The sequence below is a fragment of the Salmo salar genome, chromosome ssa01 (genome assembly GCF_905237065.1).
Source record: "Salmo salar chromosome ssa01, Ssal_v3.1, whole genome shotgun sequence".
Lineage (NCBI taxonomy): Eukaryota > Metazoa > Chordata > Actinopteri > Salmoniformes > Salmonidae > Salmo > Salmo salar.
In genome coordinates this window covers 7,308,075-7,323,022 of record NC_059442.1, presented here as the reverse complement: position 1 = coordinate 7,323,022, position 14,948 = coordinate 7,308,075, and the positions used below count along the sequence as shown (strand labels likewise).

Genomic DNA, 14,948 nt, shown 5'->3' with positions numbered 1-14,948 from the left:
TCTCTCTCTCTCTCGGTCTCTCTCTCGGTCTCTCTCTCTCGGTCTCTCTCTCTATCGGTCTCTCTCTCTATCTCTCTCTCTATTGGTCTCTCTCTATCGGTCTCTCTCTCTCTCGGTCTCTCTCTCTCTCTCGGTCTCTCTCTCTCTCGGTCTCTCTCTCTCTCTCGGTCTCTCTCTCTCTCTCGGTCTCTCTCTCTCTCTTGTTCTCTCTCTCTCTCTTGGTCTCTCTCTCTCGGTCTCTCTCTCTCTCTCGGTCTCTCTCTCGGTCTCTCTCTCTCTCTCTCGGTCTCTCTCTCGGTCTCTCTCTCGGTCTCTCTCTCTCTCTCTCGGTCTCTCTCTCTCTCTCTCTCGGTCTCTCTCTCTATCGGTCTCTCTCTATCGGTCTCTCTCTCGGTCTCTCTCTCTCTCTGTCTCCGTAGGTGGGCTTTATGAAGTCAGGTAAAGTGGTGGCTCTAGAAGTGACCTACTACAACAACGCAGGAAACTCCATAGACCTCTCTCTCTCAGTGAGTATACACACACACACACACACACACACACACACACAATTGTTCACAGATCAAGAAAAATCCATGTTATGTTAAATCACAGCTTTAATGTTAACTAAGCTCTGTTTTAACTCTGAAACCTCAGTTATAAATTCTTAGCATGTCTGTCTGTCTGTCTGTCTGTCTGTCTGTCTGTCTGTCTGTCTGTCTGTCTGTCTGCTCCAGATCATGGAGCGTGCGTTGTTCCACATGGAGAACTCTTACAGCATCGCTAACATTAGAGGGCGTGGCTACGTGTGTAAGACACACCTCCCGTCCAACACGGCCTTCCGAGGCTTTGGCGGGCCGCAAGGAATGCTGATTGCTGAGAGTTGGATGAGTGACGTAGCTCTGAGCCTCGGGCTGCCTGCTGAACAGGTACACACACACACGGGCGTACATACTCACAAACATCTGCCTCGTCTGTGTTTACAAACAGGAATTTGCTGTCAATCAGAGTGAGACTTGTCTCAAGTTATTGTCTGTCTATGTGTGTGTGTGCATGTGTGTGTGTGTGTGTGCGTGTGTGTGTGTGCATGCGTATGCGTGTTTGTTTGCTTGTGTGTTTGTGTGTGTGTGTAGGTGCGTCGTCTGAACATGTACATCCAGGGAGAGACGACTCCCTACAGCCAGATCCTGGATCACATCACCCTGGACCGCTGCTGGGACCAATGTCTGGAGATATCATCCTTCAACCAACGCAGAGCTGGAGTAGAGACATACAACAGGTACACACACACACACACACACACACACACACACACACACAAACACAAACACAAACACACACACACACACACACACACACACACACGGTCCCAAACACCAATCTCCTGAGGATAAGTGATGATTATGACAGGATTCTCTTCTTCCTATTCAGTCTGGTTTCCATGGTTATTAAAAGGGTCAGGCTGCTAGGCACCAGTGTCTGCGTCATGATGTCCTGTGTGTGTTTAGGGACCACCGTTGGACTAAGCGAGGGCTGTCTGTCGTCCCCACCAAGTTCGGCATCAGCTTCACCGCTCTCTTCCTTAACCAGGTCAGTGTGTGTGTGTGTGTGTGTCTGTGTGTGTGTGTGAATTATGTTGGCTGAGTTGTTTGCGTGTGATCAACATATTTTTATTTGTGTATACTTTTCAGGCCGGTGCGTTGGCTCATATTTACACAGACGGCTCCGTGCTGTTGACTCACGGAGGGACTGAGATGGGACAGGGTCTACACACCAAGATGGTACAGGTAGGACACTAACACACTAAGATTGTGCAGGTAGGACCCTAACACACCAAGATGGTGCAGGTAGGAAACTAACACACCAAGATGGTACAGGTAGGACACTAACACACCAAGATGGTACAGGTAGGACACTAACACACTAAGATGGTACAGGTAGGACACTAACACACCAAGATCATACAGGTAGGACACTAACACACCAAGATCATACAGGTAGGACACTAACACACCAGATGGTGCAGGTAGAACACTAACACACCAAGATGGTGCAGGTAGGACACTAACACACCAGATGGTGCAGGTAGGACACTAACACACCAAGATGGTGCAGGTAGGACCCTAACACACCAGATGGTACAGGTAGGACACTAACACACCAAGATGGTGCAGGTAGGACACTAACACACCAGATGGTGCAGGTAGAACACTAACACACCAAGATGGTGCAGGTAGGACACTAACACACCAAGATGGTGCAGGTAGGACACTAACACACCAGATGGTACAGGTAGGACACTAACACACCAATATGGTACAGGTAGGACACTAACACACCAAGATGGTGCAGGTAGGACACTAACACACCAGATGGTGCAGGTCGGACACTAACACACTAAGATGGTACAGGTAGGACACTAACACACCAAGATGGTGCAGGCAGGACACTAACACACCAATATTTGTTTATTTTTTATTTCACCTTTATTTAACCAGGTAGACCAGTTGAGAACAAGTTCTCATTTACAACTGAGACCTGGCCAAGATAAAGCCAAGCAGTGCGACACAAACAACAACACAGAGTTACACATAAAACAAACAATGGTGCAGTCAGGACACTAACACACCAAGACGGTGAAGGCAGGACACTAACACACCAAGATGGTGAAGGCAGGACACTAACACACCAAGATGGTGAAGGCAGGACACTAACACACCAAGATGGTGAAGGCAGGACACTAACACACCAAGATGGTGAAGGCAGGACACTAACACACCAAGACGGTGAAGGCAGGACACTAACACACCAAGACGGTGAAGGCAGGACACTAACACACCAAGATGGTGAAGGCAGGACACTAACACACCAAGATGGTGAAGGCAGGACACTAACACACCAAGACGGTGAAGGCAGGACACTAACACACCAAGACGGTGAAGGCAGGACACTAACACACCAAGATGGTGCAAGCAGGACACTAACACACCAAGATGGTGAAGGCAGGACACTAACACACCAAGATGGTGAAGGCAGGACACTAACACACCAAGATGGGGCAAGCAGGACACTAACACACCAAGATGGTGAAGGCAGGACACTAACACACCAAGATGGGGCAAGCAGGACACTAACACACCAAGATGGTGAAGGCAGGACACTAACACACCAAGATGGGGCAGGCAGGACACTAACACACCAAGATGGTGAAGGCAGGACACCAAGACACCAATGGTTCGCATAAATAATAAAGCCCTGTGTTTTACACTATAATGTGAAAGGCCTGGATTTTAACCTTTTATTTTAATTTTTTTTTTTTTATCTAACTGTACCTTTATTTTTATGTCAGGTGGTCCAGCACCATCCTCATTCAGTTGCTCTAATTTATTTGGTGTAGTTCTCATTTCTGTATAAGGCTTAAAATACAGGATAAAATGTTGCTAATAATCACATGATTTAAAATGCAGGATAGAATGTTGCTGTGTCACATGATTTAAAATGCAGGATAGAATGTTGCTGTGTCACATGATTTAAAATGCAGGATAGAATGTTGCTGTGTCACATGATTTAAAATGCAGGATAGAATGTTGCTGTGTCACATGATTTGGCAAAACACAGGGCCCTAAAACGACAGGTAGACAGACATTAGGCAGGTTTCCATTGACCCAGGTTTAATCAACAAACGCAATATCACCCAACATTGTTTTGACATTTGTAATGAAAACGGCAGATATAGGAGACATTTCTTCAACTTTGTCCCGTTTGACAAGAGTGCATTTTTTTTCTTATGTCGAACTTTCCTTATTGCGACAAATGACGATGGAAACAGTGTTTTTCGAATAAAGGATGATTGACTAATAATTTTGAAGATATGCGGGGGTAAGTGAAGTCATGGCCCCAGTTGCAAATGTAAATCAAAAATGTTCGGTAGGAAACCCATAACCTAATAGCCTATGTAAATTATGGTGACAATGACCTGTGATGAAAATAACCAGATGGGAAGTTAACACCGGCTAATTAACCCTCCTGTTGTGTTCGTTTCATGTTAATTCATTCTGTGTTCCTGGTCCAAAATGGCCGCCCCATTATAGCTGATTATAAATCCATAATAATACATATATTATCACCTAATGTTGTTTTAGATTTTTTTACTAACTTAAGTTCTTGTGAACATTACACGTTTTGAACTTCTATTTGCTATTTATGGCCTGTAGGCCTCATTGACCTGAGATCATACAACTAGTTTTTGAGTTAAAAAAAGCATAATGTATGGATTATTTTGACTATAACAAATACTCAGATGAAACATATTGTGCTATTTATCACAGACTACTTTGTGTCAAAGTTTAACTAGGACTCTCTCCTCCTCACCAGTGTCATGATCAAAGAATTGATCAAGAGCCTCACATACAGTATATCGTTTGGTCATTGTGCTGCCAAAGAATGAATTGTGAGCAAGGCCTCAAAAAAGCTTTATATACCAGAGCTGAGAGAAAATATCTATATATTATTGAAACAATGTTGCGATTGTTTGTGAGAATGACAACAGGTGTGGTTAAGATTCTATTGGGGAAAGGTTCCCCTGGGGTTGCCATGGAAGCTAAGAAGGGGAGTGTGTGTGTGTGTGTGTGTGTGTGTGTGTGTGTGTGTGTGTGTGTGTGTGTGTGTGTGTGCTCAAACACACATGCACGTGGGGGTCTGGGAGAGGAAGTGTGTCCATCTGATGAATGGGCATGTGCCTGAACTAAATTTTATATACTAATTGTAGTCTCACCCATTAATTTCTAATGACCGGTAATTATTGACCGGGAACACCACAGGTGTACAAAAGTTAAATTAAAACACCCAAAATGGTGGGGCTGGCTGCTATTTTAAATATAATATGCCTACTGCTTGCCCAATAAAAACATGTAAATATACAAATGATGTTTCTTTCCTGACTTTCAAGAATGCTTGAATTGATTTTCTGGTCGGCTGGATGCAAGTTTCAACATCCAATTATTTCAGATCTATAGGAGTGTAAATTTCATCATGGCACGGACGGGCGCTATGTTGGCAGAGGAGAATTATTAGAACATTAGTCAGTTATTGTATTTAGTCCATGCTGGCTTTCGTGGGCTACCTGAGACATGAAACAGATAGGTGGGGTACACAGGCTGTCACTCATTTATTAATACACAATTTGCCTAAATAAGTAATAGAAACATTTCAACCACTGTAGGTTTTTTTTGGGAAAACGTTTTTCGCTGCTCGTGTTACGTCATTACGTTAAGCTGGCATCTATTTTCTGTAGCGAACTTTCTAAATGGCGACAAAGAATCATTAGAGAAGTTAGTGGAAACAGAGCTCTCTCTATAGAGCTGGTTTTTAAACTACTACACTAGTTATTCACTGGATAATTAAATACATCCACATATTCGTGTGTGTGTGTGTGTGTGTGTGTGTGTGTGTGTGTGTGTGTGTGTGTGTGTGTGTGTGTGTGTGTGTGTGTGTGTGTGTGTGTGTGTGTGTCAGGTGGCCAGTAGGACCCTGGGTATCCCCAGCAGTAAGATCCACATCACAGAGACCAGCACCAACACTGTTCCCAACACCAGCCCTACTGCTGCCTCCGCTTCCTCTGACCTCAATGGAGCCGCTGTGCATGTAAGACAGACACACACACACACTCACCTGCTGCTTTCAATATCCTTTACTGCATCCAATCTTCTAACCTCTCTCTCTCTCTAGAATGCGTGTGAGATCCTACTCCACCGTCTAGAACCCTACAAGACCAAGAATCCCAAAGGATGCTGGGAGGACTGGGTCAGTACCTGTCAATCATATACAGTCTTATTTCTGATTGGATGGTTTCATTGCTCATCTTTAAAGGCCCAATGCAGTCAAAATTCATATATTGTACAACAGCTGATGAAACTAGCATTGTAAAGTGTGAAAAAAGTGCTATATCTTGATAGTTGTTGGTTGAAAATACAATTTACACAGGAGCTTCTAATCAGCAGGTTTTGCATGGGTGGAGTTTTGGCTCGCCTAGTGACATTACCAGGCGATATAAGTTAATTAATAGACCAATAACAAAGATCGTTCCAAACCTCTCTGCCAATAGCTACTAGTTTTTACGTTACATATCCTACCCATTAGATCCCTCCAATTAGGTCCCTCACTCAGACCTCTCCTGGACAGTCCTAGCTAAATTCGGGCATTGGAAAGTGTTTTTAGCTAAAAAACGGTACTACCGGTCAAAAGTTTTAGAACACCTACCCATTCAAGGTTTTTCTGTATTTTGACAATTTTTTACATTGTAGAATAATAGTGAAGAAATCCAAACTATGAAATAACACATATGGAATCATGTAGTAACCAAAAAAGTGTTAACCTGTTAGGGCTAGGGGGCAGCATTGACACGGCTGGATAAAAAACATACCCGATTTAATCTGGTTACCACTCCTACTCAGTAACTAGAATATGCATATACTTATTACATATGGATAGAAAACACCCTAAATTTTCTAAAACTGTTTGAATGGTGTCTGTGAGTATAACAGAACTCAAATGGCAGGTCAAAACCTGAGAGATTCCTTTACAGGAAGTGGCCTGTCTGACCATTTGTTGAACTTCTTTTCCATCTCTATCATTTACTAAGGATCTCTGCTCTAACGTGACACTTCCCACGTCGTCCATAGGCGCTCAGAGCCCGGGAAAAAACAGAATGTCGTCATTCCAGCCCCAGGCTGAAACACATTATCGCCTTTCTCAAGTGGCCCATCAAGAGACACTAGCTTATGCGCGTGACCCCGACCGCCCCCGCCTTTGGGATTTTTTCCTCTTTTTGCCGAAAAGGAGATTCCCTGTCGGAATATTATCGCTTTTCTACGAGAAAAATGTCGTAAAAATTGATTTTAAACAGCGGTTGACATGCTTCGGTACGGTCATGGAATACTTAGAATTTTATTGTCACGAATTGCGCCAGCGTGTGACACTTCTTTACTATTTCGGATAGTGTCTGGAGCACGAACAAAACGCCGCTATTCGGATATAACGATGGATTATATTGGACCAAACCAACATTTGTTATTGAAGTAGCTGTCCTGGGTGTGTATTCTGACGAAGACAACAAAAGGTAATGAAATTTTTATAATAGTAAATATGATTATGGTGAGTGCTAAACTTGCCGGGTGTCTAAATAGCGAGCCCGTGATGCCTGGGCTATGTACTTAGAATATTGCAAAATGTGCTTTCACCAAAAAGCTATTTTAAAATCGGACATATCGAGTGCATAGAGGAGGTCTATCTATAATTCTTAAAATAATTGTTATGCTTTTTGTGAACGTTTATCGTGAGTAATTTAGTAAAATGTTACCTTTGATGATCTTCATCAGATGACAACCCTAGGACATTATGTTATACAATACATGCATGTTTTGTTCAATCAAGTTCATATTTATATCAAAAACCAGCTTTTTACATTAGCATGTGACGTTCAGAACTAGCATACCCCCCGCAAACTTCCGGGGAATTCGCTAACATTTTACTAAATTACTCACGATAAACGTTCACAAAAAGCATAACAATTATTTTAAGAATTATAGATACAGACCTCCTCTATGCACTCGATATGTCCGATTTTAAAATAGCTTTTTGGTGAAAGCACATTTTGCAATATTCTAAGTACATAGCCCAGGCATCACGGGCTCGCTATTTAGACACCCGGCAAGTTTAGCACTCACCATAATCATATTTACTATTATAAAAGTTTGATTACCTTTTGTTGTCTTCGTCAGAATGCACACCCAGGACTGCTACTTCAATAACAAATGTTGGTTTGGTCCAAAATAATCCATCGTTATATCCGAATAGCGGCGTTTTGTTCGATGCGTTCCAGACACTATCCGAAATAGTAAAGAAGTGTCGCGCGCATGGCGCAATTCGTGACAATAAAATTCTAAATATTCCATTACCGTACTTCGAAGCATGTCAACCGCTGTTTAAAATCAATTTTTACGACATTTTTCTCGTAGAAAAGCAATAATATTCCGACAGGGAATCTCCTTTTCGGCAAACAGAGGAAAAAATCCCAAAGGCGGGGGCGGTCGGGGTCACGCGCATAAGCCCAGTGTCCCTTGATCGGCCACTTGAGAAAGGCGATAATGTGTTTCAGCCTGGGGCTGGAATGACGACATTCTGTTTTTTTCCCGGGCTCTGAGCGCCTATGGACGACGTGGGAAGTGTCACGTTAGAGCAGAGATCCTTAGTAAATGATAGAGATGGAAAAGAAGTTCAAGAAATGGTCAGACAGGCCACTTCCTGTAAAGGAATCTCTCAGGTTTTGACCTGCCATTTGAGTTCTGTTATACTCACAGACACCATTCAAACAGTTTTAGAAAATTTAGGGTGTTTTCTATCCATATGTAATAAGTATATGCATATTCTAGTTACTGGGTAGGAGTGGTAACCAGATTAAATCGGGTATGTTTTTTATCCAGCCGTGTCAATACTGCCCCCTAGCCCTAACAGGTTAAACAAAATAAAAATGTTAACCTCTCTAGGGTATGTGGGACGAAATCGTCCCACCTACTCAACAGCCAGCGGAATCCCGTGGCGCGATATTCAAATACCTTAGAAATGCTATTACTTCAATTTCTCAAACATATGACTATTTTACACCATTTTAAAGACAAGACTCTCGTTAATCTAACCACACTGTCCGATTTCAAAAAGGCTTTACATCGAAAGCAAAACATTAGATTATGTCAGCAGAGTACCCAGCCAGAAATAATCAGACACCCATTTTTCAAGCTACCATATAATGTCACAAAAACCAAAACCACAGCTAAATGCAGCACTAACCTTTGATGATCTTCATCAGATGACACTCCTAGGACATTATGTTATACAATACATGCATGTTTTGTTCAATCAAGTTCATATTTATATCAAAACCCAGATTTTTACATTAGCATGTGACGTTCAGAACTAGCTTACCCACCGCAAAATTCCGGTGAATTTACTAAATTACTCACGATAAACATTCACAAAAAACATAACAATTATTTTAAGAATTATAGATACAGAACTCCTTTATGCAATTGCGGTGTCCGATTTTAAAATAGCTTTTCGGCAAAAGCACATTTTACAATATTCTGAGTAGATAGCTCGCCATCACGGGCTAGCTATTTTGACACCCACCAAGTTTGGCACTCACCAAACTCAGATTTACTATAAGACAAATTGGATTACCTTTGCTGTTCTTCGTCAGAATGCACTCCCAGGACTTCTACTTCATTCACAAATGTTGTTTTGGTTCAAAATAATCCATAGTTATGTTCAAATATCCTCTGTTTTGTTCTTGCGTTCAAGACACTATCCGAACGGTGACGCGCGGATGCGTATCGTGACAAAAAAATGACAAAATATTCCATTACCGTACTTCGAAGCATGTCAAACGCTGTTTAAAATCAATTTTTATGCGATTTTTCTCGTAAAAAAGCGATAATATTCTGACCGGGAAACCCTGTTTTCGTTCAAAGACTCAAAATCTAAAATGGACTCTTCTCGTGCACGCGTGCGCCCGTCTCGTTGTTCTCAGATTGACCACTATCCAAATGCGCTACTGTTTGTCAGTCATGGGCTGCAAAGTCATCATTCAACATTCTGGCGCCTTCTGAGAGCCTATGGGAGCCTCAGGAAGTGTCACGTTACAGCAGAGATCCTTTGTTTTCAATAAAGAGAGTTTAGAAGGCCAAGAAATGGTCAGAGAGGGCACTTCCTGTACAGAATCTTCTCAGGTTTTTGCCTGCCATATGAGTTCTGTTATAGAAACTTTAGGGTGTTTTCTATCCAAATCAAACTTATATGCATATTCTAGTTTCTGGGCAGTAGTAATAACCAGATTAAATCGGGTACGTTTTTTTATCCGGATGTGAAAATACTGTCCCCTACCCTAGAGAGGTTAATTCTTCAAAGTAGCCACCCTTTGCCTTGATGACAGCTTTGCACACTCGTGGCATTCTCTCAACCAGCTTCATGAGGTAGTCACATGGAATGAATTTCAATTAACACGTGTGCCTTCTTAAAAGTTAATTTGTGGAATTTCTTTCCTTCTTAATGCGTTTGAGCCAATCAGTTGTGTTGTGACAAGGTAGGGCTGGTATACAGAAGATAGACGTATTTGGTAAAATACAAAGTCCATATTATGGCAAGAACAGCTCAAATAATCAAAGAGAAATGACAGTCCATCATTACTTTAAAACAAGAAGGTCAGTCAATCCAGAACATTTCAAGAACTTTGAAAGTTTCTTCAAGTGCAGTTGCAAAAATCAAGCGCAACGATGAAATTGGCTCTCATGAGGACCGCCACAGGAATGGAAGACTCAGAGGTACCTCTGCTGCAGAGGATACATTCATTAGAGTTACCAGCCTCAGAAATTGCAGCCCAAATAAATGCTACACAGTGTTCAAGCAACATCAACTGTTCAGAGGAGACTGTGTGAATCAGGCCTTCATGGTCGAATTGCTGCAAAGAAACAACTACTAAAGGACACCAATAATAATAAGAGACTTGATTGGACCAAGAAACACGAGCAATGGACATTAGACCGGTGGAAATCTGTCCTTTGGTCTGGAGTCCAAATTTGAGATTTTTGGTTCCAAAAATATCACTATAAATATCACTATCCCATCTGGTTTGGGCTTAGTGGGACTATCATTTATTTTTCAACAGGACAATGACCCAACACACCTCCAGACTGTGTATGTGTAACAGATGTATATCGTACTCTCCTTGCGTTGTGTTTTCTCCTAATAAATCACATCAGCCAGTGGTCCCAGTTGAGCATCATTTATTTATGTTGTTAAATGGGAAACAGCACGTTAGTTGTGCAGGGCTTAACAATATTGATGGCTGTCGATGGCAAAATCTGTAGCATGAAGACAACTGTGTTAGCAGTGGGCTTATGTCACCATTACGTCGGTGTCTGCTAGCTAACACACTTATCTACAGCAATCATATGCCAAAGCACATCCCAGAAAGCCCCTCAATCCCTAACAGGTACCATATACCCACACATGTATAAATCAGTAACGTACAGCGAACTTGTACACATTGTAAAATATAAAATATAAAACAGTATTCAGAACATGACCTACCCCTTGCATCACATTTTCATACTGGGAAGACCTGGCGTTCGCGATCTCCCCCTATCTGCAAGCGGGGCCAATCACAACACACCTTATTGTCATCAGAGTTGAACCAACCAATAAGAATGCTTGAACATTAAATACACATTTCTTTAGAGGCAAGTGGAAACATGACCAACCCTGTTACATAAGGGCTATTTTACCAAGAATGAGAGTGATGGACTGCTGCGTCAGATGACCTGGTCTCCACAATCCCCCGACCTTAAAGGGTGGCTATCTGAATAATTTTTTTAACACTTTTGGTTACTACATGATTCCATATGTGTTATTTCATAGTTTTGATGTCTTCACTATTATTCTACAATGTAGAAAATAGTAAAAATAATGAAAACCCCTTGAATGAGTAGGTGTTCTAAAACTTTTGACCGGTAGTGTATATTTTTAATGGAAAACTATTACAGTAAGGTATGTAATTGTTATCCAGAAATGATTTGATATTGAGATAAAAATGGTTGAATTGGGCCTTTAACCCAGCGTGCCCTTCCTTTTAAACATCATGTGTTTTAATCAATTACTCATTGTCTGTTTTCAGGTGAACACTGCCTACTTTGACCGGGTCAGTCTGTCTGCCAATGGATTCTACAAGTACGTTACCTGGAACACAGACAGAAAAAAATAAACACAGAGTTTATTACTACCTAACCCGTTTTAACAATAAATTAATGATTTAGTTTTTTTTTCTCAAATAGTTTGCCTGTGAGGCTACACAATAAATTACCATAGCTCGTTGCTATCTTGCTACAATGCTGCTAAATGCTAGCTAACCTGCCATTTCTAGCTAGGCTAAATGCTAGCTGTTCTAGAATGTTGCTAAATGCTAGGTAGGCTACACATGCTTGCTAGACTACAACATTTCGATTGATAGGCTAAATGCTAGCTAGGCTACAATGTTGCTAAATGGCACAACTGGAACCGAAAATCACCAGGAAGATTTCTTGGTGTAATTAACTGTTTATTTATGTCTTCCTCAGGACTCCAGACCTTGGTTATGACTTTGAGACCAACACAGGTCGTCCTTTCAACTACTTCAGTTATGGAGTGGCCTGCTCTGAGGTGGAGATAGACTGTCTGACCGGCAGCCACAAGGTAAGTACATGGAGTGATGTGCTAGTGTGTGTTTCACACTTTTCATGCATAATTGAGAGATTTTAGGACTGCATCGATTGATACATATATATTGATTGACACAAACCAATATCCTCCATCTCATTCCATCTCTCCATTAGAACATTCATACGTCCATCGTCATTGATGTGGGGAATAGTCTGAACCCAGCTCTGGACATAGGACAGGTAGAGGGGGGCTTTATGCAGGGTGTGGGTCTGTACACCCTGGAGGAGCTGAAGTATTCTCCTGAGGGATACCTGTTCACGCGAGGACCAGGCATGTACAAGATCCCCGCCTTTGGAGACATCCCCACTGACCTCACAGTGTCTCTGCTCCGAGATGCACCCAACGACAAGGCCATCTTCTCCTCCAAGGTAGGGACTCTTATTGTGAAGGAAGCCCTCTTTCTATTCTTGTGAGACCCCAGTTTAATTTATCGTCCTTAACACTCCTTTCTCTCTCTATCTAGGCGGTAGGTGAGCCTCCTCTCTTCCTTGCGGCCTCAGTGTTTTTTGCCATCAAAGATGCCATCACCGCTGCCAGGAAGGAGTCAGGCCTTAGTGGGCCCTTCAGATTGGACAGCCCGGCCACACCCGAGAGGATACGCAACACCTGCGAGGACCGCTTCACCAAACTGGTATGCATGTTCATCACATCTCTAACAGTCCTAGAATAAAACTATGGAGACACACACTGATCTGTTGTTGTTGTTTTGTTTCCAGTGCCCCCCTGCAGAGCCAGGCACCTTCACTCCATGGGCTGTCGTAGTGTAAGACTAACAGAACTAGAGAGAGAATACATGCAGAGGAGAGGAGAGAGAGAGAGAGAGAAGAGGGGAGAGACGGAGGGGGAAAAGAATAGGATAGCAAGCAGAGAGAGAGAAGGATAATCTGCTCCAAATTTATGCCATTAAATTCCTTTGTCTCAGTCTGAGGAAACGGCTGTTCTAATCAGTTTGGAATGGAATCAGAACCCTAATCAGTTTGGAACTCTTACCCCAACGCACACATGGGTGGATCTCAGTGTAAAGGGGCTTCATCTCCTTGTCTCCTGTCTCTCATCCTTACTGAGCTGAGAACTCAGAACAATATAGTGGATGTTGAGGGTCTGCTTTCACCTGTCCACTAGTTTTAGATCAGTGAAGAGGAAGAGACTATTAAGATGAAGCCCTGATCTGAAGCCTACCTGGCTATCAGCACTTTGACCTAGGAAGCAATCCTAGTTCGGTCCGCCCCCCCCCCCACCATGGTGCATTGTGAAATAGGTAAGGAGGCCACAGATTCTGATTGGAGGAAAGTGTCGCTGAGGCCGCGGGAACTGACCAGACCAATCACACACCACATACAGTAACTGTTGAGGATCTTTTTCAAGGGATGTCAATCATTTTCAGACCTCACTGCATATCATATACAAATGACCTATGATCAATTCAATATCTGTAATGATGCCTGTTATATACCTTTATCAAATAAGTCAACATCTTGTATTTGTGTGTAAAAGAGACAATATTTGTGTGTTAAATTTAATATAATTTCCTAAATGTATATTTTATACATATTAATTTAATTTGACTTTTACTAGCAGAAATTGTGATTTTATTTAGTGGTTATGTTGAGTGATAGAGTTTTATTGAAATAATTTGTTTAATTTATTTTATGTGTAATCTCAGGTTTTAGTAAAACAGCACCATCTAGTGGCCGGTAGTGTGTCTGCAGTGCTACTGTTTTCAATTCAATTAGTTTAATACTACTTGACTGACACAGAATAACTCAATTACTTCAACTACTTGATTAGACTGAGACAAATGAAAAGAGACTATCAAGCAATGGTGTAATTGAAGAATTTGCTTTATTTTACATTTCAATAATGTACAGAGTTAGTCTGTTGAATAAACATACATTTCCAATCCTCTGGCTGAGGCCTCTGACTGTGTGTTATGCTGTGTGTAAGTGTTTGCTATACGGTGTGTGCACACCCATTCAAATTAGTGGATTTGGCTATTTCAGTCACACCCGTTGTTGACAGGTAAATACAATTGAGCACACAGCCATGCAATCTCCATAGACAAACATTGGCAGTAGAATGGCCCGCACTGAAGAGCTCAGTGACTTTCAACGTGGCACCGTCATAGGATGTCACCTTTCCAACAAGTCAGTTAGTCAAATTTCTGCCCTACTAGAGCTGCCCCGGTCAACTGAAAGTGCTGTTATTGTGAAGTGGAAAGATCTAGGAGCAACAAAGGCTTAGTCACAAAGTGGTAGGCGACGCAAGCTCACAGAACGTGACTGCTGAGTACTGAAGCATTTTGAGTTCATGCCTAAAACTTAACCGTAAACACTTTGAAATTTGACGTTTGCAACAACTTTGAAATGTGATGTTTGAGCAAAATGAATGAACGTTTAATTCTGACTTGAGACTGTGAGCGCTAGTTTGATAAACACACACAGACATACATGATCTCTCACACACACACACACACACACACACACACACAAAGTATAATAAAGTTCATGTTTAAAACAGTATTCTATCGCACTTTTTCTTTGGCTAACAGGCTTAACTTTACTTAGCCTAACCCCTTGACTAGCTCTATGGTATAGCTGATAAGAGAGAGACCGGAGAGCCACGAAGAAGAGACAAGATTGAGCCATTGTTATGATTTACAGAATTAA

General features: G+C 41.9%; 1 protein-coding gene across 1 annotated transcript in view; it reads left to right on the top strand.

Annotated features, from left to right (window-relative positions):
• Positions 1-14,184, top strand: part of xdh (xanthine dehydrogenase) — a 67,850-nt gene extending 53,666 nt beyond the window's left edge. Inside the window, exons 22-33 of the mRNA XM_045710233.1 lie at positions 420-506; positions 714-905; positions 1,110-1,255; positions 1,485-1,566; positions 1,668-1,763; positions 5,491-5,619; positions 5,704-5,778; positions 11,702-11,754; positions 12,141-12,255; positions 12,396-12,650; positions 12,746-12,913; positions 12,999-14,184. Of these exons, the coding sequence (XP_045566189.1) occupies positions 420-506; positions 714-905; positions 1,110-1,255; positions 1,485-1,566; positions 1,668-1,763; positions 5,491-5,619; positions 5,704-5,778; positions 11,702-11,754; positions 12,141-12,255; positions 12,396-12,650; positions 12,746-12,913; positions 12,999-13,049 (1,449 nt within the window). The 3' untranslated portion in view covers positions 13,050-14,184. The remainder of the gene's footprint in view (positions 1-419; positions 507-713; positions 906-1,109; positions 1,256-1,484; positions 1,567-1,667; positions 1,764-5,490; positions 5,620-5,703; positions 5,779-11,701; positions 11,755-12,140; positions 12,256-12,395; positions 12,651-12,745; positions 12,914-12,998) is intronic.
• The last annotated feature ends 764 nt before the right edge of the window (positions 14,185-14,948 follow it).